General features: G+C 43.7%; 2 protein-coding genes across 3 annotated transcripts; one reads left to right on the top strand and one right to left on the bottom strand.

The window, feature by feature from the left end:
• The first annotated feature begins 829 nt into the window (after positions 1 to 829).
• On the top strand, positions 830 to 10,139 carry SYNC (syncoilin, intermediate filament protein). The gene is made up of 3 exons (XM_056845984.1): positions 830 to 1,783; positions 9,241 to 9,365; positions 10,051 to 10,139. The coding sequence occupies exons 1-3, from the start codon at positions 830 to 832 to the stop codon at positions 10,109 to 10,111; spliced, it is 1,140 nt and encodes a 379-aa protein (XP_056701962.1). The 3' UTR covers positions 10,112 to 10,139.
• A 1,559-nt stretch (positions 10,140 to 11,698) lies between these two features.
• RBBP4 (RB binding protein 4, chromatin remodeling factor) lies at positions 11,699 to 20,720 on the bottom strand. 2 transcript variants are annotated; one of them, XM_056845983.1, is made up of 12 exons: positions 20,636 to 20,720; positions 18,858 to 19,005; positions 18,243 to 18,388; positions 17,469 to 17,642; positions 16,392 to 16,507; positions 16,144 to 16,304; positions 15,861 to 15,987; positions 15,631 to 15,708; positions 14,021 to 14,097; positions 13,821 to 13,878; positions 12,855 to 12,965; positions 11,699 to 12,404 (listed from the first exon to the last, which is right to left on the bottom strand). In XM_056845983.1, the coding sequence occupies exons 1-12, from the start codon at positions 20,649 to 20,651 to the stop codon at positions 12,339 to 12,341; spliced, it is 1,278 nt and encodes a 425-aa protein (XP_056701961.1). In that variant the 5' UTR covers positions 20,652 to 20,720; the 3' UTR covers positions 11,699 to 12,338. The 2 variants fall into 2 exon arrangements, with proteins under 2 accessions (XP_056701961.1, XP_056701960.1); XM_056845982.1 differs by lacking the exon at positions 20,636 to 20,720 and adding an exon at positions 20,378 to 20,452.
• Positions 20,721 to 22,909: the final 2,189 nt, after the last annotated feature.

The raw sequence follows: 22,909 nt of genomic DNA, 5'->3' as shown, positions 1-22,909 counted from the left end.
ATCATTCATAGTCATACCTTATCACACCCAGATTGGCTTTTCCCAAGCTTTGCCCTATTTGATACTTTAACAGTTCCAGCCCCAAAAGCTTGGCCTCCCCCTTTCTCCTTGACAGATTCCCCTTATGAAAGGGCAGGAACCCAGAGGGCAACACCAGGGTTCAGCTGAACTCCCATGGAGAAACCCTCCTTCCTTTCCCTACTGCATTCTGCACAACTCGGGGAGGGGCTGTGGCTCAGTTTGTAGGGCATCTGCCTGGCATGCAGAAGGTTCCAGGTTCAATCCCCGGCATCTCGTTAAAGCGACTAGGCAAGTAGGTGACGTGAAAGACCTCCGCCTGAGACCCTGGAGAGCCGCTGCCGGTCTTAGACAATACTGACTGTGATGGACTAAGGGTCTGATTCAGTATAAGGCAGCTTCAAGTGTTCACAATAGAAGCCAGCTACCTGTCTCCCTCCATGCAACTGAGGCCCGTTTTTTAAAGCATACCTCAATCCTGAGAACTCTGTGACTTAAGATCTTGATAGTAGTGTTTGCTATAATGCTTGCCAGGTGATTCCGATTTCCTAATCACCACCCCGACACTTCTTGGTTTTAACTGCAAGGAAACAGATATTTCGGCTTTTAAGTAAAGGGATCGAGATGTCCCTAACTGCTTATAAAGTTAGGGTAGTGACAAGCGACAGCTATGGGAGGGTTTTAAAAAATGTTTTAGGGGAAGTGCCCTTTTAGGTTCTATTACAGTGCCATGTAGATCCTGTCCATAACAGGAGCTGTTACTCAGGATGCTGTCACATCTCTCTCTCTTTTCCCATGCTTCAGGGAATCAATGGCAGGTTCCGAGCCCCTTTTGGAACTGGACGATGCAGAAATCTCAGCGCTGGCTGCTGGGGGTGCAAATATACCCGTGGAGCTTGACGGGGCTGATGCTCTTGAGCTGCTGCACATAGATCCCATCAATGCATCACTCTCAGAAAACATGGGGATCATTGGTGGCCCAGCGGAGCTGCAGGCGGCCACAGCAGGCCAGGAGCCGTACGCTACAGAGCCTCAGGCTATGAGCATCGAGGAACTCGGGGAGCGCTTCCAGGAGTGCATCGAGGCTGTCGAAGAACTGGAGAGGGAGAGGGACCACCTTATCCAGGAACTCATGCTGCTGCGGGAACCAGCCCTGGAGGAAATCCAGCAAGCCCACGAAGAAATCCTTGAAGCCTACAGGTTGCACGCCAAGGTAGAGCTCGAAAGGGACAGCCTGAGGGACGAAATCCGGCAAGTGAAGCGGAAGCTCTTTAGGGTGACCCGGGAATGTGTGGCATGCCAGTATCAGCTGGAAACCAGGAGACACGACGTGGCCCAGTGCGCTGTCTACCAGGAAGAACTGGAAAGCAGGGTCAGCCAGCTCTCGGAAGAACTGTCCCAGCTGAGAGAGACTTGTGAGAAAGAGAAGGAACAGTTCAGCCAGCAACTGACGGTCCCCAGGCGGCGAAGGGACAGCTGCTATCTCCAGGAGAGCAGGCGACTTTCCATGCAGTTTGAGAACTTTGTGGCAGAGAGTCGCCAGAGCCTAGAAGAACAGTACGAGCCCAAGCTGATGCGTCTCTTGGAACGCAGAGAAGCTAGCGCTAAGGCTTTGCAAAAGATACAGGGCGAGATCCACAGATTGAAAGAAACCCTGCGGCCGCTGCAGGGAGAAGTGAGCAAGCTATGGCTGCAAAACAGGAACCTGGAGGAACAGATCCTGCTCATTAAGCAAAAACAGGATGAAGAAATTCTTCAGTTCAGGGTATGATACTTAGGTTTACTTGCTATTCAAGCTAGCTACCAAGCAGGTTACTGCAGCCTCTGTCTATGATAGGTCTACGACCCGGATGACCCCAGCTAGCCCGATCTCATCAGATCTTGGATTCTAAACAGAGTTGGCTACTTGAATGGGAAACCACCAAGGAAGGCAGGCAATGGCAAACCTAGGTTCACCTCCTTACAGGGTTTGCCTTGAGTCCACTGTAACTTGATGGCACTTTCCCACTACCATATAAAATTCAGAATCTCCGAGCTGTAAGATTTAATGAGGACTGCATAGTGAGGCTTTGCCCCTGTAGACTATAGGTCTCTCTTTGCCTTCTCCCCCAAATTAACAAGCCCTCTCTATATTAAAAAAAAAAACTAACTACCAAGGGAAGGCTAGGACCCTTTTTTCTGACAGCAGATGAAGCGTATGCACAGGTGGTGGTGAGGGAACGTTCCCTTACACACAGTCCAGAATTGTACAGCCTAGCTGAACTGTATCATGTATTTGATCAGTACTTGATTTCTTAATCAGTAATCACTAGCAACATTACAATATTCTCTAAAATCGCTAAGCATGTTAACCTACCACAGTCTTTAATAAGTCTTTATTCAAATTGGTTAAACCTTTGAAAAAGATCTGTATTCCCATTCAAAATGTATTTCCCCCCCACTGGTTACAATGGGTCTTACTCCCAAGTATGGCTAAAATTGCCATTGGACATAAGCCTCATTTAATTCAGCAGGAACTGAGCCCAATTTAAATGTGATGCTGCAATAATAGCTTCCCTGTGCATGAGCTCAGAATCTCATTTAAAAAGTGCTACAAACCCCGTGGAGTAGCTGTGCTTTAAAAAGAGGAGGGTATTTATTGTTTCTTATACAATCCAAAGTTTCACATATATATACAGCCAGAAGGCCCAGCTCTAGGCACCCTGTTTCTTTAGATCTACACATCATCTGGGATCAAAGCAAGCCCTGCCCCTATTACTCCCTCCTTCCTCCTCCTCCTCATTAGCTCCAAAGGCAGAGAAAGTGACTGGCTGGCAGCTGAGGTCATGCAGGTTGATCAAGCAAGCAGTCTGTGGTGTGCTGAGTCGACAGCAAGACCTTCTGACCATAGAAGTAGCTGTGCACTTATTTAGCATACCAGTACGATATCCACAAGGGCCATGGAGCTCTAGCATACAAACACCGTGCTTGTAACTACTCTGCACAGGTTACAGTGGTTTAAATAATATGTGGAGCCTTTGAGGTCACAACTCATTGCTATGTCAGCCTTAATCAGGCCAAACTTCCAAAAAAAAAGCAGAGGACTAGGCGCCATATCTCATTTTCCCCAAGTGCACTAGAGTGGTGATTTAAATGAATGTGTTCATGAGAACAACACTGCACTTTGAAAGAGCGAGGAAGAGGATTCTCCTCTGTGTTCTACTTTCTAAGGTGTTAGGGTGTGCTTTGTGACACACGGGACAAGAACAGGGCACATCAAGCTCAGGGGACAGAGAACTCCCAAGGCACCGCTGCTGCAAGAAAAAAGCATTAAGTGTGTGCTTTTAATGGCAAGAACAATATGGGTCTTATAGACAGTGAGAGCAAGATACTGAACTTAAAAACTACAGACAAACTGATGAAAAGCACATATTTAAGATGGGGATCAATTGTAAAAAGCTTAACTCACTTCATACTGTATGCAAGAGAAAGAAGCTGAGGTCTGTGGAGTAAAAAGGGCCCAGCAATGCAAACTTCATCCATAACACTTCAGCATTAGCCTCTGGAAGACTTGGTATGGGGGTGGGGGGACGGGTGAGACATGACCATGACTCTGAGCAGCCCCTTGGCTCCAGGGAATGCGTAGGTACCCTTAACTGCTCCAAGTTATTTGCAGCTTTTGTGTGCTTGTAGCATTTGCCAATGCTGCTTGCTTATCACTGTGCAAGTGTACGCATACATGCACATTTGCATAACTAGTCACAACTGATATACACTAGTATTTCTGTAAAGCAGAGAGCTCAAATCTGCTAATTAACAGATTTATCTAAAACACTTTTTACCCATGACTCAGTGTTGTAGAGTGTGATTGGCGTGTCAGATTAAGTTCTGGGAGATCCAGGATCAAATCCCCCCAAACCATGAAGCTCACTGAATGAACGTGGGCCAGTCAGGCTCTCTCATCCTAACCTACCTCATAGGGTTGCTGTGAGAATTCAATGCTGTGGAAGCACCCTACACCCTGCCCTCAGCTCCCTGCAGAAAGGATGGGATAGAAACGCACTAGATACATAAACACATAATTAGCATGGAACCCACTACTGGTGATGACCCCAAGTTTAGATTAGACAGATTTATATTAAAATTTATCCCTTGCTCTTCTACAGTTTAAATCAACTATTCAAAGTCAACTGCAGCCAACTATTCAACATGGCAAAATAGAAATCAGAAAATCTTAGGGCAAAAAAATCCCAGGAAAAAAAACACAGCATATAATATGAAGTGCCCAGTTAAGTAGAGCAATCTAAACCAAGCCTCTGTCCAAAGCCCCAAAGAACAAGAGTGTTTTGTATAAAGCATTTGAAACACAAGCCAAGAGTGTGGCTTGCCTATCTCCTCCGGCAAACATCATCTGCCTCTCAACTCCGGGGAGAAACAAGGGAGCGGCCCTGCTTGTGTGTTTCCAGAGGCACCAGATATTGAATCAGATGTCTCTTTTGGCCTGACCCAACAGTAATTTGTATGTTAGGACACCATTTTGAAAAGCACTGTTCCTCTGAAATGAGAACTTCTTGTGACTGGCCCAGCATCTTGGGTTCAAACAAGCTTACCACACCAGGCGTAACAATCTCCACTCATACAAATCACCAGCCTCTCAGCGCTTGCAGCTGCCACCACCATCCATGGCATCCATCAGGAAAAGTCACCTCCCTCAACAGAGGTTATTTATAGAGGCTGGTAGAAAATGCCAAAATTTCAAATGGTTTGCTGTTCAACTAGTTCTTATAAGAGCAAGTAGCAGGAGCCTGGAGGCACAAAACCCATCTCAGGGTGTTCAGTCTCTTTTTCTTCCCTCTCCTTACCATGCAAACAGACAGGTTCTAGGAAATCCTCTCCCTTCTCACACTGCTGAATATTTGGCAGGTTTCCACAAGTGGGCAGAAGGGAACCAGATGCTGCAAGAAGACACCCAACTAGCTGCTCCCTTTAACTTCTTCAATTCAGAGCCCCAAGGAGGCTCTTTCATTCTCCATACCCTACTCGAGGGGGGGAAATGGGCGTACTGTTTTCGCCCAGCTGTTCTGTTTTCCTTTTCCCTGAGCTTTACTTTAAGCCCTATGATTAGCTAGCTCCCTGGAACCTACACAAATAGATGCTTATTTTTGTGTTCAGGCCAGCAGGCAAAGGTCCTTTGTGAAAGAGTAGCCTGTCAGGCATTTATCCAAATAGAATTCCCCTTCCCCCACCCCCCCAGCAACCCTGAGACTCATGTAAAACACGCATCTCAGCAGGGCTTAATTTGAGCCAGTCTTCTGCAGCAGATTTTCAAGACCAGCCAGGCCCAGGTCTTGCAATATTGAAGTATGAAAATGTAGAACAAGGATCATGCCTTTCTTCTATCACCCACCCCAGGATGGGCTTTGACAGAATCTCTGTCAGGCTCCTGGGTCACTCTTTGCAAATTAGGCATCATATATCAGCTACGGAAATATCAGACTGGAAAGCTTCATTGTCAGACAACGGCCACATCCAGAGATTACAACTAGCTGGAGTTGGATCAACTCATGGTTTGGCAGGATGCCTAAATGCGCTGCATTTGTTCATCTCAGTTTTTTGGGAAGACCACCATGCAGTTTGCCCACTTATATTATCTGACAATTCCTCGTCTTTCTAGAGCCTTCTGTTTAGCTAGACTGAATGCAGCTTCATGTGTTCATGTGTACTTCCACTTGCATTGAATTTTGGAAGGGGAGGAAGGCAGACAGGTTCTGCAGTTTGCGTGGTTTGCTTTGAATAGGTCATACTTCAGGTATTGAAAGTGGTTTGCTTTGAAGAGGTCAGTCTCTGAGACCTCTGATGGAGGAATCCGTTCTGGATTCCTAAGGCAAGAGGGATCTGGTTTTTGCCATTTTTTGGCCTCTGCCCTAGCAGGCAGCTTCCCTCTCCCTTTCTGTACACTTATGTCCATGAGCCGCCTGAACGGACATTTGTGTGAGTTGGCTGAATGAGAAATTGCTGATCAAGGTAATCCCAGTTCTCGACCTGGCCCATTGGGAGCCACTAGGAGCAGAGGGCTGAGAAGAGGCATCGGAAGCTCCCTTAACGTGACCTTTTGGGAGTGGGTCTGGCGTCCGTTACCCGTCCTTTGGCGCTTGAAATTATTGCCAGCCTTCGAAGGTGTCAGGCCTGTGACGCACACATTCGCAAGCGTGGAAGCAAACACATGTTGTTGGAAGGGAGGGGCTATGGCTCAGTTTGTAGAGCCTCTGCTTGGCATGCAGAAGGTCCCAGGTTCAATCCCTGGCATCTCCAGTTAAAGGGACTGAGCAAGGTGGTGTGAAAGACCCCTGTCTGAGACCCTGGAGAGCTGCTGCCGGTCTGAGTAGACAGTACTGACCTTGATGGACCAAGGGTCCGATTCAGTAGAAGGCAGCTTCATGTTTTCCTTTTCATCTAACCCCTCTATGGTTATGCAAGGCAGAATTTTGAATATACCATACCCAGACTGGACCTGTCCTTGCTTTTCTGGCTTGATTGATTCATTAGCTCATGCCCTTCTGGAATGCCGCTTTTATGAGGAACATTACCTGTTATATAGCTCCCCTTTTAACATATAAATCTAATGCCTTTGTGTCTGACATAATGCCTTTTTAATTAAGTGACAGGGATCCCAAGGCTACATTGTCAGTGGCAAGATTTCAGTACTTATATCCCTCAAACATTAGATTTAAAATTAAGCTGCTAAAGATCATTGGATCAAGGAGCTCCTATGGAATAAAGGAAAGTGTCTAAATGTGGATGGCCCAACAATCTGGGGCACCAAACGAGGATTTGCAGGCCTGTTAACCAGAGTTTGTAGTAATTGTGTCTCGCTGTGAAGTCTGAAGTCACAAGCCAGTGTGTTAAGTAACATCACCCCTTGCAGTTGTTTGGCTGCTGCCAATAATAGAAGAGGGGGGCAATTCTATCTTCCTCCAGCTCCCACTTTGTTCCACCCGCCCCCTCACCTCTTTGAGGTGCTTTTCCTCCTTGTTTGGTTCTTTCCACCCCCCTCACAGCCCCTACAGTCTGTCCATCTTTTCCTCATCTTCCCTACCCTCATACTTCCCAACTCCCTGACTTCTTGGTGTGTCAAACTGTGGCCAAAAGGTTGCAAGGATGTTCTTGTGAGATCCAGGCCAGCAAGAACTCCATGGTTCTTTTTTGCATAGCCAGACATTACTAGTCTTGTTTGGGGGGGGGGAGAATCAGAATCTCTGCCCCCTTTAACAATTTTAGGATTTTCCTGCAAATGTGGGGCACCACCTGGGTTTGCAGAACTGTTTTTTGGTTCTTGGGGTTAAAACACGCACCCTGCTGAACAGTGAGGAGGCAAGAAAACAAATAAGGGTTTACATCTAACCCAGACTGGTTAGTCTACCAAATGTAAGCAACAAATCTGTTGCACCAACCATGATTTATGCCTGAATACACAGTGACACAGGAGCTTTAAAATGCAAGTTTTCAAGCCATTCTAGGTTCTTTTAATAAGCAAAGAGGCTCAGAGAGACCAAGTTGCTTATTTGATGTTTCGAGGTCTAGAGTAACTGCATTCCAACTTGTTCTGAGGAGTCCGGTTTACTATTGCAAACCTGCCACAAATCACACTGGTGTTCATCCATTGTAGCCAACTACAACCAAGCCCATCAGATTTTTTTAAAGCAGGTTTTTAAGCTCTCACAATTAGTGAAAATTTTTAAAAGCTGAAAACTACATACCAATGATGGAGAAAGGAACACACAAAGAAGACACACAGTGCTGAGTTTCAAAAAAACATATTTGAGCCAGTCTTCTGCTGCAGTAGATTTTCCACAGGTCTCTTAATTTTCTCAACCTGGCTTGAAAGAGCCCAGCCTCTCTTCTTTAGCACATCAAGGATATCAAGATGCCTCTACTGAGAAGCTCCCGTGCCATGCCCCATCATGCTCAGCTAGCAAATGGTGACTGAGGCTTTGATTCATTATGCTTGTATTACTAAAACAAAATCACTTGCAATCTCCAACTCTAAAGAGCAGATAATATACAACGTATAACATGACCAAAGGTTGACAAATGTTTGGGAATATTAAGACCGAACCACTGTAACAGAGCTAAAAGTTATGCTCGGTGCTGTATATAGCACATATCCAAAGCAGATAGCAGAATCCAGGATTTCAAATTCTCATATTTTTTCTGGCCCTTTGGGGATGTGACCTCTTCTACCAGTGCTCTCAAAGACAAATCAACCCCGCAAATGCAGAGGTTTCACTTCAATTGCTTAGCTCATTTACAACAGCAAGTGCCAGAAGTTAGCAGTCATTCCTGTAGCCAAACCAGTTCACTCATCCTCATTTCCACTTGCTTCCACCCAGAGTCTAGATCTCCTTTCTCACCATGGGTCCTTCACCAAGTCCTTGTAACTCCTGCCTCCGCTGCTGCACCCTTCCTGCAAAATTAAGCTAGACTGCCCTGGTCTGGGGTAGATGTTACTTGCTGCACCCTGGTCTATGAAAGGTGTGGGATCTCTCCAGACTGTAGAGAGGGAAGGGCCGTGGCTCGATGGTAGAGCATCTGCTTGGCATGCAGAAGGTCCCAGGTTCAATCCCCTGCATCTCCAGTTGAGGGACTAGGCAAGTAGGTGATGTGAAAGACCTCTGCCTCAGACCCTGGAGAGCCACTGCCAGTCTGAGTAGACAATACTGACTTGGATGGACCAAGGGTCTGATTCAGTATAAGGCAACTTTATGTGTTCATGTGTCGAGTAGGGGCATCAAACTCATTTATTACGAGGGCTGGATATGACATTTCATTTGGTTGGGCCATGCCTCGCCAGAAACAAAATTTTCAAAGCCCAAAGAGGACCGTTAAGGAGTTCCTTTGGTCAAGGGAGTGAAACATCAACAGCCTATGAGCTTTCACATTCTCACAATTAACAGAATTAAAAAATAAAGTAATACAAACAATTCCACGTCTGTGGCAAATGTATCATTTCTTAGCCCAGCTCCTTTGTGCCATGTCATACCAATTTTGGTCAAGGAGCAAAGGAGCCATTCTTTTTCTGGTTGTCTTCCTCCCAGTATGAAACTTCCATTTTTACAGGAAAACACAACATTCAAAATAACATAGCCACATTGGCCTTGATCACAAGAACAGGAAGCAGAGAAGCCTATTACCTTCCTTAGCCGGTTTGAAGATCTCATTGCTGGCTCTTCTCCCTGTCTGCAGGAGCAGGTGGAGGAGATGGAAGAAAGGCTGAGGGAGTTGAAGAATGGAGTGAAACTTCAGCAGCACAAGAACAAAGAATTGGAGGAGTTGAAGACCAGCTTGCATCAGGAGCTATCTATTTACAAGTAGGTTTATTAAAATATTTCCCATCTTTTGATTTTATAAACTGAAGGCAGCTGTCTAGCAATTAACACAACACACAGACCTCCCAATGCCAGACGTTGTTGTCAAGAGTACTTCAGGGTAGAGTCTAACAACACTGCTCTTGCGTCACTGAGAAGAGTATTTTTGATGACTTCTCCAGAAAGCCCAACAATAAATAAGTAGAGCAGGTTTCCAGTTATAAATTTCTCTTTTGGGTGTGGTAAGTAATCAACCCAAATCCTCATGCATATGCATTTTTCATGACTATAACTGTTAAAGTTGCATGTTCTGCTCCACATCTGCACATTTTTGTCTAGAACAGTCCAGCCTTTAGGTGGTTAGACAATACAAGCCTTTTTAGTTAAATATCATTTTTTTTCACCATCACACAGCACAATGGGTTGGCTCCTGCAGATTGATTCCATTAACAGCGGTGCTCTCCTCTGGTGTAAATTGTGTTCCATTATCGGAGCACCATCATTAGTGGAGCTGGTCCATAGAATCCAACACCATATTTGAAGTACAACCTTCTCATGTTTCCAGAGAGAAGTTGTCTGAGCTGTCTTCAAGTAGCTCTTCTCCAAACAGAGAGCTTTTAAAATCTAGGTTTTGCTCATGAATTGTTATTTCCTGGAGCAACTGCTGACCTAGTTTCAATCCTTACAGAGACTGCTTAGAAATATATGGACAACTCTGCAAGCCAGAAGCAAACCAAGACAAAGACTGAAATTTGCAACCACAGACTTTATGTATATTATATATAAACACACAAAAATGCAGTCTCATTCCTAAGAACAACAGAAGCAGGCCTGAATTCTAATAGCAACTAACACACAAGACTTCTAGATGATGGCTTGCATCTTCTATTATCTTGAAAAGAGTTTTGAAAGAACTTCTGACTTTGGTACTTTGCACTGGATAGAATGTCAATTGATAAGCATTATGTACATTCTGAAGATGGTACAAAGCTAATGTTTCAGCAAGTGTACCAATACTGGCCCTTGGTATAAAAAACTATTTGAGAATGAGTGATTTAGTTCCTTAAGGCATCTGCTTGTAACTTTGATATGTTATAGAAAAGGAAATAAAACCTTAATTAAATTTTTAAATACAAGAACACCTTTAGAGTGACTAAAATATTTACCAGGCCTTCATTGCCCCCAAAAGTTCAAGGCACCATCACCAGCAGTCTACTGACAGAGCTGAACCAGGTATGTCTCCCCCTACTCTACTACCTGTCTCAGTAGTAGTTTCAGGATGAAGACAGGTGCTCCTGCAACACTACAGTCCTGCAACACTACAGTCCTTTCTTTCTTGCAACTCCATGGCCATAAGATAGAGGCCCTGCAAAATTTAACAGCGTCCTGGCACTTTAAACACTGTGGGGGCAGTGGCTTCACATGCCACCTGTACTACTACTACTACCATCCAATACTGAACATGCAACCAAGCCAAATACTCACAGAACACACTATTTAAAAATCCTGACTGGGCAGGCAGGCCAAACCCAGTCAAAAGCTTTCCTCTTCCCCACAACAAAGAATGGGGCTAGGGAGGGGAGGAAACTCAAGAAGCCTGGCTCTGCTAGGGGTACTGAATGCCTTCAAGATTCTGGAAAGTAACAGAGAGATGATAACACACCATTCTTTGGGGACTTGCTAGAAACCTCATGGGCAAGGGAGACAATCTAGGTTAAAAATAAGTCCCAACTACGAGCTGTGGGAATCAACCCTGAGCTGGTGAACTAGAGTGGTCCCCAAACCTGCACAGGGAACAAACATCCGAATAGTATCTCTTAAACAGACTTTCTGCTGCCAGTTGCTGGCAATGAGTGTCTACATTTTTTTTTCTGGCACATGAAGTCCTTACAAGAGGTAATGCTAATGTCTCTAAACGTGCCAGCATCAATATGTCCCTCAAATGCCCACCAAAACAGAAGAATTGGTATCATTCATTACACTTTTAATCTTGAGTTCCCTCCATCTTTAATCCCAGAGGCAAAATACGTTCTGCCTCCTGTATCAGGACTCCCATTTCAAAACGCTCCAGACTGTTCCTTGAACCAGCAGAACTGTAACACATTAGAATCCACACCATTTAAACTTCAGATGGGTTCCAGAAAACAAAGTTAAAGAAAGAAACATCACATCCTACATAGAAAACCAAAATTTATTTCATTTGAAGCAGTTGCAGGGGTCATGAAGAGTTAAATGGGCTGCTGGTGGAACAGTTCATCCTTGCAGGACAGGTGATGACACAAGGGGAGGAGCATGTCATTCACATGTTAGTTCATTTTTTTAATACACATAGCAGCTACCACTGTGTATTTCCAGGTTACTGGACATGCCATCTGTGGTACACTACTCAAATGAAATCAACTTCTTAAACGATCTGGTGGTCCCCCAAGATAAACACCAAAACATTTCACAGAAAGCAAAGGAAAGATATAACATTAGAACACAGTTTAAAAAAACACCCAAGAGTGCAAAGTGATGTGCAGATATGATCTACCATATTCATATCCACAGCCTGAGATACCCCATAAAAAAAAGCACTGAAGAAGCAAGATGTGATAGGGGGAAGCTCAGGTATTAACTGGAACAACAGAATCGCACCTCAATCACTGATAGTAGCTCACCTCCCTAAAATCTATGTTGTAGTAAAGGCAAAAGAGTGCAAATACTAGCTCAACCAACATTTGGGGAGGAAAATGACCAAAGAGCCACTGTGTGATAGTAACTCATGTCACACCAAACCCTCAACTTTCAAAAGCAACTGTTCACTTTCTTGGTTAGATGTAAAGCTGATGGACTGTTATCTACAGATGGGTTGTTGAATGCAGTGCCTGTCTCTCTCAAGCACCAGTGCTGACAATTCAGGAAAACTGGGAGACGACAGGGGGAGAACAACAGGAGGGGGGAAAAGAACAGCAAGGAAAGAAAGAGACCAAATGTCTAGGATCCTTGGCCTTCTGGATCCACACTTCCTTCAGGGTCTTCATCATTATATATGTTCTCTGCCTATAAAGAGAGAGAGGAAGGTAGGTTAATTTGGTCAATAAGCAGTTCCCCTTCTGAGGGAAATTTCTACAAAATGCAGTCTTGAATAGAATTCTAATTAACACAAAATGACTACAAAACTGATAATTTTACACATTAGTCAGATAAAGATTAAATTATTATTCTACTCTAGTACTTCTATTACTGCAAACAACCTGTCTTCTTACTACATGCAATGTTAATTGCACAGTATTCCAACATGGAGTTAACTTTGGCCTAATCTACATATCTTTGAAAACACATACATAGCATAACTTCTCACACCTTAGAACTGTGGCAGGGGGACAATAGGATGACAACCAGCTGACAAGAACTGGAAAAGCCAGGTGTTCAAGAGCTTAAAACAGAGTAGAAAGTCACAGTGTTTCACAGGCACTTCCCACTCAAATAGCCAACCAATCAAGTACTTACCATTTGCCAGACTTGCATGATATTGTCTTCTGATACAGAACAAATTACCCATGGTTCATTGGGATTCCAGGAGAAATCAGATATCTTTGCAGTGTGACCACCATGAATAAACTGATATTGTAAACAAGAGAGAGGGAGAGACTGTCACTGAAGTATGCAGTTCTCAAAGAAAAAAAGAGAATCCATCAAGAGCAGGACCACAAAAACTTTGAACTGGCTTAGCAGCCAGTATCAGGATGACCAAAGTGACTAGCTAACGTGAGAAGCACCAATCTTCAAATGAGGCTGTCTAAAAATCAACAAGCAGCTTCTTAAAGAATAAAATCCAAAAGTGGATTCTGGAATGAAAAAAATCATCTCTGCTACAATGCACATCCCCTTTGTTTGAACCACTGGGTCCAGGATCAGCAAATTTGGTCAAGATCACAACTCCTATTTACTCATCTTTCTCTCTCCCCTCCAACTGCAAGTCTTGACTAATTCACAGCACCAAGAGGTACCAACAGAACTGGGAGGAGGCCAGGGATGCCTCCTTATACTCTGTACTCAGGAAGAGTCTTCCTGTTTCTTGGACTTACAGAGATCAGATGAAGTTGGTAGTGAAAGGGAAAAGTGAAGGCGGGCGGGCAGGGAGTTCACCCTATCTGCTTGTGGAAAAGAACGGGGGGGGGGGGGTCATTTAAGGAAAGAAAGTGCACATGCACTTTGAAAGGCAAAGGAAACCCAATCCTTCATTCCTTCTCTAAGTTTTTAGCAGTCCTGGTGTCACAGCTACCAGTCTTTCACTTAAACACCACACCCAATTTATAGGGACCAGTATCACCCAGAGTTTTGGAGCCCAATGCAGGGGGAATAGTGGTAAGACCATTAAAAAACAGTAGCAACATAAACTATTTGTTTACTAGCTACCTTGAGCAGGCAGGAAAAGGAGGGATAAAAAAAATTCAAAATGAAAAATAAACAAACCAAAAGCTCAGGTGGACCATCTTCTGCATCTTCAGGAGACTGTTCTTCCCCAATTTTGCTGAAACATAAGACAATACATTGGAGTGTATTTTGCTGAAACAATACAATTTTACTGAAACATAAGACAATACACTGGAGTGTATTTTGCCAATACACTGGCAAAATCCAGTATCCACACAGCACTACACCAAGAGACTCACCTTAAGTCCCATACGTTTAGTCTGCGATCGGTTCCGCTAGAAGCCAAAATAGTTTCATTATGTGGGGACCACTGAACCTGTATAGATCAGAATGACAAAAAAGTTAAGCCACCTCATTGTCTTGTATCAAGCAAGAACTGAACAGAAGCTAACCAGCTGTTCCCATCTTTCTCCCCTGATGCTGGCTTTCTCTTCTTGAAAACTGCTCTATTCAATACTCTGCAATGCTCAGTAGTAGTGTGTGCAAAAAGGATCTTAGAAGACCAAACACTGAGCATGAATCAGCAGTGTGATGCGGTAGCTAAAAAGGCAAATGCGATTTTGGGCTGTGTCAACAGAAGTAAAGTGTCCAGGTCACGCAATGTGATGGTATCACTTTGCTCTGCTCTGGTTAGACCTCACCTAGAGTATTGTGTTCAGTTTGGGGCACCACAATTTAAGAAAGATGTAGACAAGATGGAACGTTTCCAGAGGAGGGCAACAAAGATGGTGAGGGGTCTGGAGACCAAGTCCTATGAGGAAAGGTTGAAGGAGCTGGGTATGTTTAGTGTGCAGAGAAGACTGAGAGGGGATATGATAACCATCTTCAAGTACTTGAAGGGCTGTCATATAGAGGGTGCCGAGTTGTTTTCTGTTGCTCCAGAAAGTCGGACCAGAACCAATGGGTTGAAATTAAATCAAGAGTTTCCATCTAGACACTAGGAATCATTTTCTAACAGAGTGGTTCCTCAGTGGAAGAGGCTTCCTTGGCAGGTGGTAAACTCTCCCTCACTAGAGGTTTTTAAGAAAAGGCTAGATGGCCATCTGTCAGCAATGCTGATTCTATGACCTTAGGCAGATCATGAGAGGGAGGGCACCTTGGGCAACTTCTGGGCATGGAATATGGGTCACTGGGGGTGTGGGGGGTAGTTTGGAATTTCCTGCATTGTGCAGGGGGCTGGACATGGTGACCCTGGTGGTCCCTTCCAACTCTATGATTCTACAAGAGGGTTATGATCAGTTGTAACTACTGAACAGAAATATAAACTCAATGGTCCCTTGGGTTCAAAATTTTTTATTTTTACTGTTTCCCACACACAATACAGCTAGCATGTATCCTTACAGCACCTACATCTATTAAAATATGCCTTTCTTCCTCTTGAAGCAACTGTTTATGCTAGATGTTTTATAACCCAACAGCTATTTTGTTTACTCCAAAGGCCGTGGATACCTTCAATGTATGCCTTACAGATGGCATAACCATGATAAATGCAGATAATACAATGACCCTTATAGGAATGGCAACTATTTCTACCTCTACCTTTTCTCACATCTTAACCCTCTCTTCATGACTGCCAGTATTTCATTCACTGAATATACCCTATAAATATCATCAATGAAGTAGTTTTTCCTCTGTTCTCCTCTCCTTTTACCACTGAAGGAATGTAAGAATGTTTTAGATGTGTGTAAAAAAACAATCATTTGTAGCTACTCTGATAGTATCTGAATAAAAATAAACCTAATTTTCAGCCTGTATCTTTAATAGTATGACCAGTTCTAACACCCTCTTAGAGCTGCCTTCTTGTCAAACATATCAGAAATACATCCCATGAAATTATGCTATAGTTTACCTGAAATATCTCATCTTTGTGTGACTCAAAAGAGTGCAGCTTCAATTTCAGATTCCTCAGGTCCCACAATGCAACAGTCTGACCAAGAAAACCAGGAGTGTGTTAATAAGAACATTTTTGGTTCAGTATACAACCTAAGTACCCCCAAAGCACTCATCACAACTGTTTGCCACACACAAACAGCTCATCCCCTTGAATTGAGCAATACTCTGTCAGCACTGGATTAATACCTTATCAGCTGATCCTGTGGCTAAGATGAATTCACTATAAGGATTGAAAGACAGGCAGTTCACTTCAGCAGTGTGAGCATCTACGGAGTGGCTTGGCTTGGAAGTATTGTTCGACCGAGTGTCCCAGCTACAAATAAGAACATTCAGGTTGAGAAGAACTCTTCTGATAGACTGACGGACACACCAGTCACAGTAATGGCTATTAACACCCATCTCAGCCACCCCCTTTTTAAATAAAGATCAGCCTAATTCAGTTTGAATAAAATAGAGCTGGTTTGCTTACATCATGAGTTTCTGATCATCAGCGACAGATCCAAAGAGAGATTCATGGAGCAAATGCCAGGAAACATCTTCCACCACAGCTGTATGACCAGTAAAAATGGTCTTGGCATCCACCACTTTCCCTTCCTTGGGAACAGCACTTATGTCCCACAAGCAGATAGTCTTAGAGAGGACAAAAAAAACCCCATTCAGATAGAAAATATAATTTACTGGGCAAACATCCAGAGCTCATATGCATATATCACTCACATGATCATCAGATGCACTAAGCAAATGGCCACTAAGGTTTGGGTTCCAAGATAGGCCATAGCCTTCTTTCTGATGCCCACGAAGACGAAGATCTGGATTGCACTCACCAGAAGGATCTGCAAAAAGGACGCATTAGAAGTCTAGGAAATGAATCCATCTGTGCAGCATTACAGAATTGCAGGTAACCACAGAGTACAAACATACAAAGAGAGCTCTCATTTCAGGCCTGAAGTTGCCAACTCCTGTACCTGCCCTTACTTAGGAAACTAAACTACTGCTCAAAGCTATCCTTAGTAATGAGCTGTTCAGAGGCACTGATTTCAGCTGCCTACACTATTTTTATCTGTTAGAATGTATATTCAGTTTTCCCAAATAAATCTTAGCTTTGTTTAGCAGTTTCTTTGCTTTGCTGCCAACATGCTCCAAGCTCCTGCCAATCACAAACTTGAATTCATTTACTAAAAACATATTACTCTATAACACAATGGAAAATTGTTACTGTTCAGAAAACCACTTAATGTAAATAAGGACAGCATGTATACGGCTATAGCTATATCAGTTTCACTCCAGAGTACTCAGAATCCCCAGGAACTTCCAACCAGTTTGAATGCAGTAGAAAAACCTGGGCAGCAGTAGCTACCCTACATTAGGATCTAGCATGAATTCTAACTAGCATATATTCTCCTGCGAGTGCTAATTCGGCCTACAGCAGTTCTGAGATTCTTACACATGCAATCCTAAACAGAATTACACCCTTCTAAACCCACTGAGATCAATGGGTTTAGAAGGGTACAAATCAGTTGAAGATTACATTGTTAACAGTCTCTGGATATGGGGCATAAGTTACTTTGTCTGGGATGAGCACTGGTTAGGATTTACAATCCTGGTCAGGGGTCCAACCAATTAAACTAAAAATCAGTGATAGTAAATGAGCATTCTTTACTCTTTGAACAAAAAAGGATATTTACGTAACAGACATATTAAGTAACAGTCCACACTCAGAGGGTACCTTCCCTGCATAAAACCTATTTTATCCACAGGATACATATGTGGAAAAGGGCAATGTAAGGCAAATACCTGGCTTAGATGGATGCTTGGTATAATCAAACACAAGAACATCGCTGGATGGAGTCTTTGTGGCGATAATGCATGGATTCTGGGGCATGTAGCGTGCTCTATTCACTTCTCCTTCATGATTGATCTTTATTTCAATTTCAATTTTACCACTAACAGAGCCAAAGCCCCCAAACTCTGAAAATAAAAAAGACATTCATCATATGCACTCTACGCGAGTAATTTAAACTAGGAGACTAACTTTAAGAGCAAGAATCTCAGCAGACGCTTCTGGATTTGAAGGGGGGGAGAAACTGGATGTAAGATAAAAACAGAAACAACTTAACTATGGAAAAACAAAACACTGGTTTTTCAAATTATCTCTAGACAATAAAATACTAGAGAGTTTTCCTGATCAAATTTCTTTTGATTTGAAAGATACAAAGCTAGGCATGCTAAAAAAAAATGTTTTTTTAAATTAAACAGAAGTAATTATGCGTACTGCAAATGAACCAGGAGATGCAATTACAAACATTATGTTTAAACCATGTCCCAGTAAGATACAACACAAGGAGTACCCTGTCTCTGAAACACAAAACATAAAGTGTGTCCAAGGTTCCAGAAAAGTCATTTATTAAGCACAAAAACTCAGCAGCCCATTTTTCCATTCAGATTTTCCCCAGCTTAACAGTAACAGCTTGCTTTGAAATCTACAGCTTATTAATTCACCAATAAGGGAAATACTGCCACAAAAATTTGAAGTGGACACCTAAAATTTCCCCCATTTTGTTCACTTACCTCCTTTCTCACTATCGTAATGGGAGGCATCAAACTGCGCATCATCATTAGGGAGTTGCACACTGGCTATCACAAGATGGTTTTGTTCATCAGAGGTATGAGTCCCAAGAACTAGCCGATGAATACTGAAGTCTTTTCCTTCAGGTCTGCAATGCCATAAAAAATCAAGGAGAAGGTGTGGGTTTGTTAAGCTTTGACTGATTAATTACGGTCCCTGGTCCCATCATTCATGCAAATTAAAAAGGTCCCTATACTTCCACCCTTGAAATTTCAGATTTGAAGGCCAATATAATTCCTTCTAACAATACTTTTTTTCCCATAGAGGGGAAGGGCAAGCAAAACAACTTTAACACAGATGTAACCCTAACATACTTGAGGACTGAAGAGGGCAGGGATTTGAAGCGCAGAATATATTCCTACCATAACCTGCCCTATCATTACTGAATCTAGTTAAGATATTGTATATCCAGCCTTTCCAAGATGCTAAAGACAGCTCATATTAAAAGCATCATTTGACAGAGTTGTTAACCTGCTAAAAAATAAAAAGCAATAGAAAATACTAACAGTTATGACAAATTTTACACCTCAAAATGAGACAAACTGAGTGAGAATTACCTGGTTACATCAGGAAGCCACTGAGCAGTCAAACTGGGCCACTCCAAAGCATGGGTCATTACAAGATCATAGAGGAAAGGAGTATTCTTTTTCCATATTTTATATTCTTCATTGATCACTCGTTCTTCCACTGCATCATCAAAGGCAGCTAGCAATTGCACAAGAATGCATAGATTTAACACAAATGAGCCTGAAACGCATAACTCTCCTACGAACAGAAGTCACTTTTCATACAGCATAAAATATTTACCATTTGGGGATACATGACGATTCAGACTAGTTGTTTATAAGTTTTCCTATCCCTCAAAATATGTTGCTATGAATCATCACAGCTCCCTCATAAGATGTAAGGAGCCCCAGAATAGTTAAGATCAGACCAATTACGATGGGATGAATACTTTATTGAGGCGGAGAGAGATGATGGGGAAGTCATAAATTTTCCTTTGTTTTTTTGTTATGAATTCAAGAAACCATAACAACATAGAGTTAGAATTTTGAATTTCATATTGCTTTTATTGTTGTTTACTATCATGGAAAATTTGTATTATAAAAACCAATAAAATTATTATAAAAAAAAAAAAGATGTAAGGAGCCCCAGCTAAGGAGCACAACATGAGAGCCAATTTAGCACTACCCAATTGTAGCTAGACAAAAGGTAAAATACTACATTTTCCCTTCAGAACACAGGAAGTTATTTGTACTAGGCCAATAGTACCTAGTTTGACAGCTGCATCATACTCTCTATAAAGGCAGGCATGGAATTCCACATGCACTTTCCTTCAAACTGGATGCAGAAGAACAGGTTTTTCCCCCACAGGTAATCTGAGTTACATACTTTATTTTTATAATCATGTTGCAACAAGGAAGGCCTGTGCTGGTGTCACATGCTAGCAAATCTTCCATCTATGAGGCCTTGGTTTCTGGCTAACCGCTCAGCTAAGAACTACGTGGCCAGCTTAAAACATCTGGCTCTCAGTTACCTTGGCTACAGTGCAGGGATGAGTAAAACTGACCAGAGAAGGATTGTAGCCCAGAACTCAAAAGTGCAGCCCCCTGGCTACATCACTGGCCTACCTTTCACAGTTGTTGCACTACACCTCAGAGTTCACTACTAGTAGTACTTAAATGCCAAGTATGATTAAGATGGCAGGGTGCGTACCGTGTCTAACACTTTATGCTCTGCTTCAGACTTCTGTAACCCTAGCCCTATCACATTTCCTACGAGACGTCTCATCCTATCGACTGCACCAATTCACACTGTAGCAAACCGCGGACTACAAGAAAACAATCAGACAAACAAACAAACCGCTCAAAAAGCGTGCCACTGAAAGGGCACGATTCTGCAAATAAAGCCCCGCACGTGTTCGTGCCTGCGATTTTAGCAGCAGATCGGGCCGAGTAATTCATCAGGTGAAGCAACCCTCTTGCTCCCTCACCCCCCCCTTCTTCCCCTGCAAAATTAAGCACCAAATTGTTGGCAGAGCCAGGAAAACAAAAGGAACGGCTCCGCCGTCGCCCACCTGAGCGGCCCGGCAGCCCTCCCCACCTCATGACGGCCACAACCTCCGAGGGCTCCGATGGAGGCGAGAAGAAGAGCTGCGTACGGGCGGGGGCAACGGACGCATCTGATTGGGCGGTTCCGAGCAACGGGAGGCGGGGCCAAGGAACAGGCTGTGGTCATTGGGCGAGACGTTACCCGCCAGGGCCCGCGCGCAGGGTGGGGGGAGGAGGAGCGAGGCCTAGCGCAGCCTCGCCCCCGCGCCACTCACTTCGCTTACCTTCTTTATCCGCCATGATAGGGACTGTCTTCCGCCGCGTAGGCGATAAAACGCTGCCGACGTTACGGCTGAATCCCGGGTTCTTTGTTTTTTTACCTCAGGAGTCGTCCCGTCAACCGCTCTTTCGCCTCCCTGGACTCCCGCGCCTAACCGACCGACGCCGCTCTATTGTTTCCCGAGTCCTTTTTTCGCCCCTCGGAAATTCACCTCTCAGCAACTGCGCGAGATGGTTCGCGCCAACGCCAACCAATCACGGAGCAGCTGCCGAGGCCTCCCTGGCCAATTGCGAGTTCTCGACGAAGGGAGCGGGGCGGAGTCGAGCTGGCGGCCTCAAGGGGCAAAGTGCCCATGCGCCTTCCCGCCCCTTGATGAGGAAGGAGGGCAGTCGCGGGCTGAAGCTTCTCTGGGGATCGCCATTTCCCTCCTGGTTGGGCAGGTTGGGGAGAACGTGGAACCATTCTGGAAAGGCTTTGTTTTTTTTTTTAAATTATAAAGTAAAAAAAATAAAAACAACAAATTATAAATCACAAATAAATAACTAAAAAACAAAACAAAAATACAAAAAAAACACTTGTATTACAGTTTTACATCTTCTTTTATAATATTATTGAATAAACAGTGCCCAAATACCCACCACCCACCTTGAGTGAGTATCCCACCACCATTCTGAAAAGGCTTTGTGACCAAAAGCGCCAGGGGTCCTGCAAGAGCTCCTTTGGGGGCCGGTCGCTGGTTCAGGCCCCTCTCTGTAAAATGGAAGAAATTACTCCGCTCCACACTAGGGCGAAATAAAACTTTCTAAGCGCCTGCAGTGGGTGCTCTCGTCCTTTGTATGCCAAAGGCAGGGGGCGGGCATCATATAGATTTATACAATTATTCATGGTTTGACGAAACGGAGAGAAAACTTGGTACTCGTGGGCGCCTGATGAAGCTGACAGGAGGGATAGAATACATGCCTGGCAACATTCTTATTTTGTTTACTTCCTTTATAGTCTTTCTGATTGGAACTCAAAGTGGATTGTGTTTGTTAAGTGCTTTCAAGTCCTTTCCGACTTATGGCGACACTATGAATTAATGTTCTCCAAAACAACGCATCTTTAACAGCCTTTCTCAGGTCTTGCAAACAGAGGGCCCTGACTTCCTTCATTGAGTCAATTCATCTCATGTCGGGTCTTCCTCTTTTCCTGACATCTTCCAAATTTCCTAGCATTTTCATCTTTTCTAGTGTTCTCATGTCCCTAAAGTATGACAGCCTCAGTTTAGTCATTTTAGCTTCTAGGTAGAGTTCATGCTTGATTTGATCTAGAACCCACTGATTTGTCTTTTTTTGCAGTCCACGGTATTTTTAAAACTCTTCTCCAACACCACATTTCAATTTGATTCAAATTTATTCCTGTCAGCTTTCTTCGTTGTCCAACTTTCACACCCATACATAGTAATGGAGAATACTATGGCATGAACTGACTTGATCATGATTGCCAGGGACACATCCTTACATTTAATATTTTCTAGCTCCGTCATGGCTGCCCTTCCCAGTCTCAGTCCCCTTCTGATTTCTGGTTGCGGTCTCCCTTTTGCTTGATGATGGAGCCAAGGAACTGAAAATCTTGAGCAGATTGTGGATTGTAGAAGTCACTTCACTCTCTGCCACCAGAAGGGCCATTTATGCATGGCTGTTTCCTTGTGGTCACCCCACCAACTATTTTGGGGCTTTGCTTTGATTACGCTTGCATTTTCCAACCATCAGAGGTTGCCTCGCTCTCCCCGTTCATGTGTTTTGCCGGCGTTTTCTGGATTTGTGTTTAGCCCACAAAGTGAGGCAACCTCTGACAGTGGGAAAATGCATGCATAATCAAAACAAAGCCCCTAAGTAGTTGGCAGGGTGACCTCCAGGAAACAGCCATGCATAAATGGCCACACAGCATCCAGACATGAAATTGCCAGGTCCTTCTTTGCCACCGGTGGGAGGTTTTTGGGGCAGAGCCTAAGGAGGGCGGGATTTGGGGAAGGGAGGGACTTCAATGCCAAAGAGTCCAGTTGCCAAAGCAGCCATTTTCTGCAGGTGAACTGATCTCTATCGGCTGGAGATGAGTTGTAATAGTAGGAGATCTCCAGCTAGTACCTGGAGGTTATAATAGAAAAAAGAGACACCACTGTACTGATACTATATCGTTAGGAAATAAGTACAGGAGCGACAGAACAATGTAGTTACAAAATGCAAAAAGATTCTGTTGGAAAAGTTACACATAGTAAGCAACACCAATGCAAAAACAG

Source organism: Euleptes europaea, chromosome 3 (genome assembly GCF_029931775.1).
Source record: "Euleptes europaea isolate rEulEur1 chromosome 3, rEulEur1.hap1, whole genome shotgun sequence".
In the NCBI taxonomy this organism is placed as follows: domain Eukaryota; kingdom Metazoa; phylum Chordata; class Lepidosauria; order Squamata; family Sphaerodactylidae; genus Euleptes; species Euleptes europaea.
The sequence above is the reverse complement of the archived record's forward strand: the minus strand, read 5'-3'. Positions and strand labels throughout refer to the sequence as shown.

Bases quoted from the DNA above. Each gene is read 5' to 3' on its own strand.
- SYNC (XM_056845984.1), top strand. From the start codon at position 830: ATGGCAGGTTCCGAGCCCCTTTTGGAACTGGACGATGCAGAAATCTCA. The intron at 1,784-9,240 runs GTATGATACTTA...CCCTGTCTGCAG, and splicing joins AAGAAATTCTTCAGTTCAGG to GAGCAGGTGGAGGAGATGGA. The intron at 9,366-10,050 runs GTAGGTTTATTA...CAATCCTTACAG, and splicing joins CAGGAGCTATCTATTTACAA to AGACTGCTTAGAAATATATG.
- RBBP4 (XM_056845982.1), bottom strand. From the start codon at position 20,408: ATGAGGTGGGGAGGGCTGCCGGGCCGCTCAG. The intron at 18,389-18,857 runs GTAATTCTCACT...ATGGCATTGCAG, and splicing joins TGGCTTCCTGATGTAACCAG to ACCTGAAGGAAAAGACTTCA. The intron at 16,508-17,468 runs GTATTTGCCTTA...TCCTTTTTGCAG, and splicing joins CAAGCATCCATCTAAGCCAG to ATCCTTCTGGTGAGTGCAAT.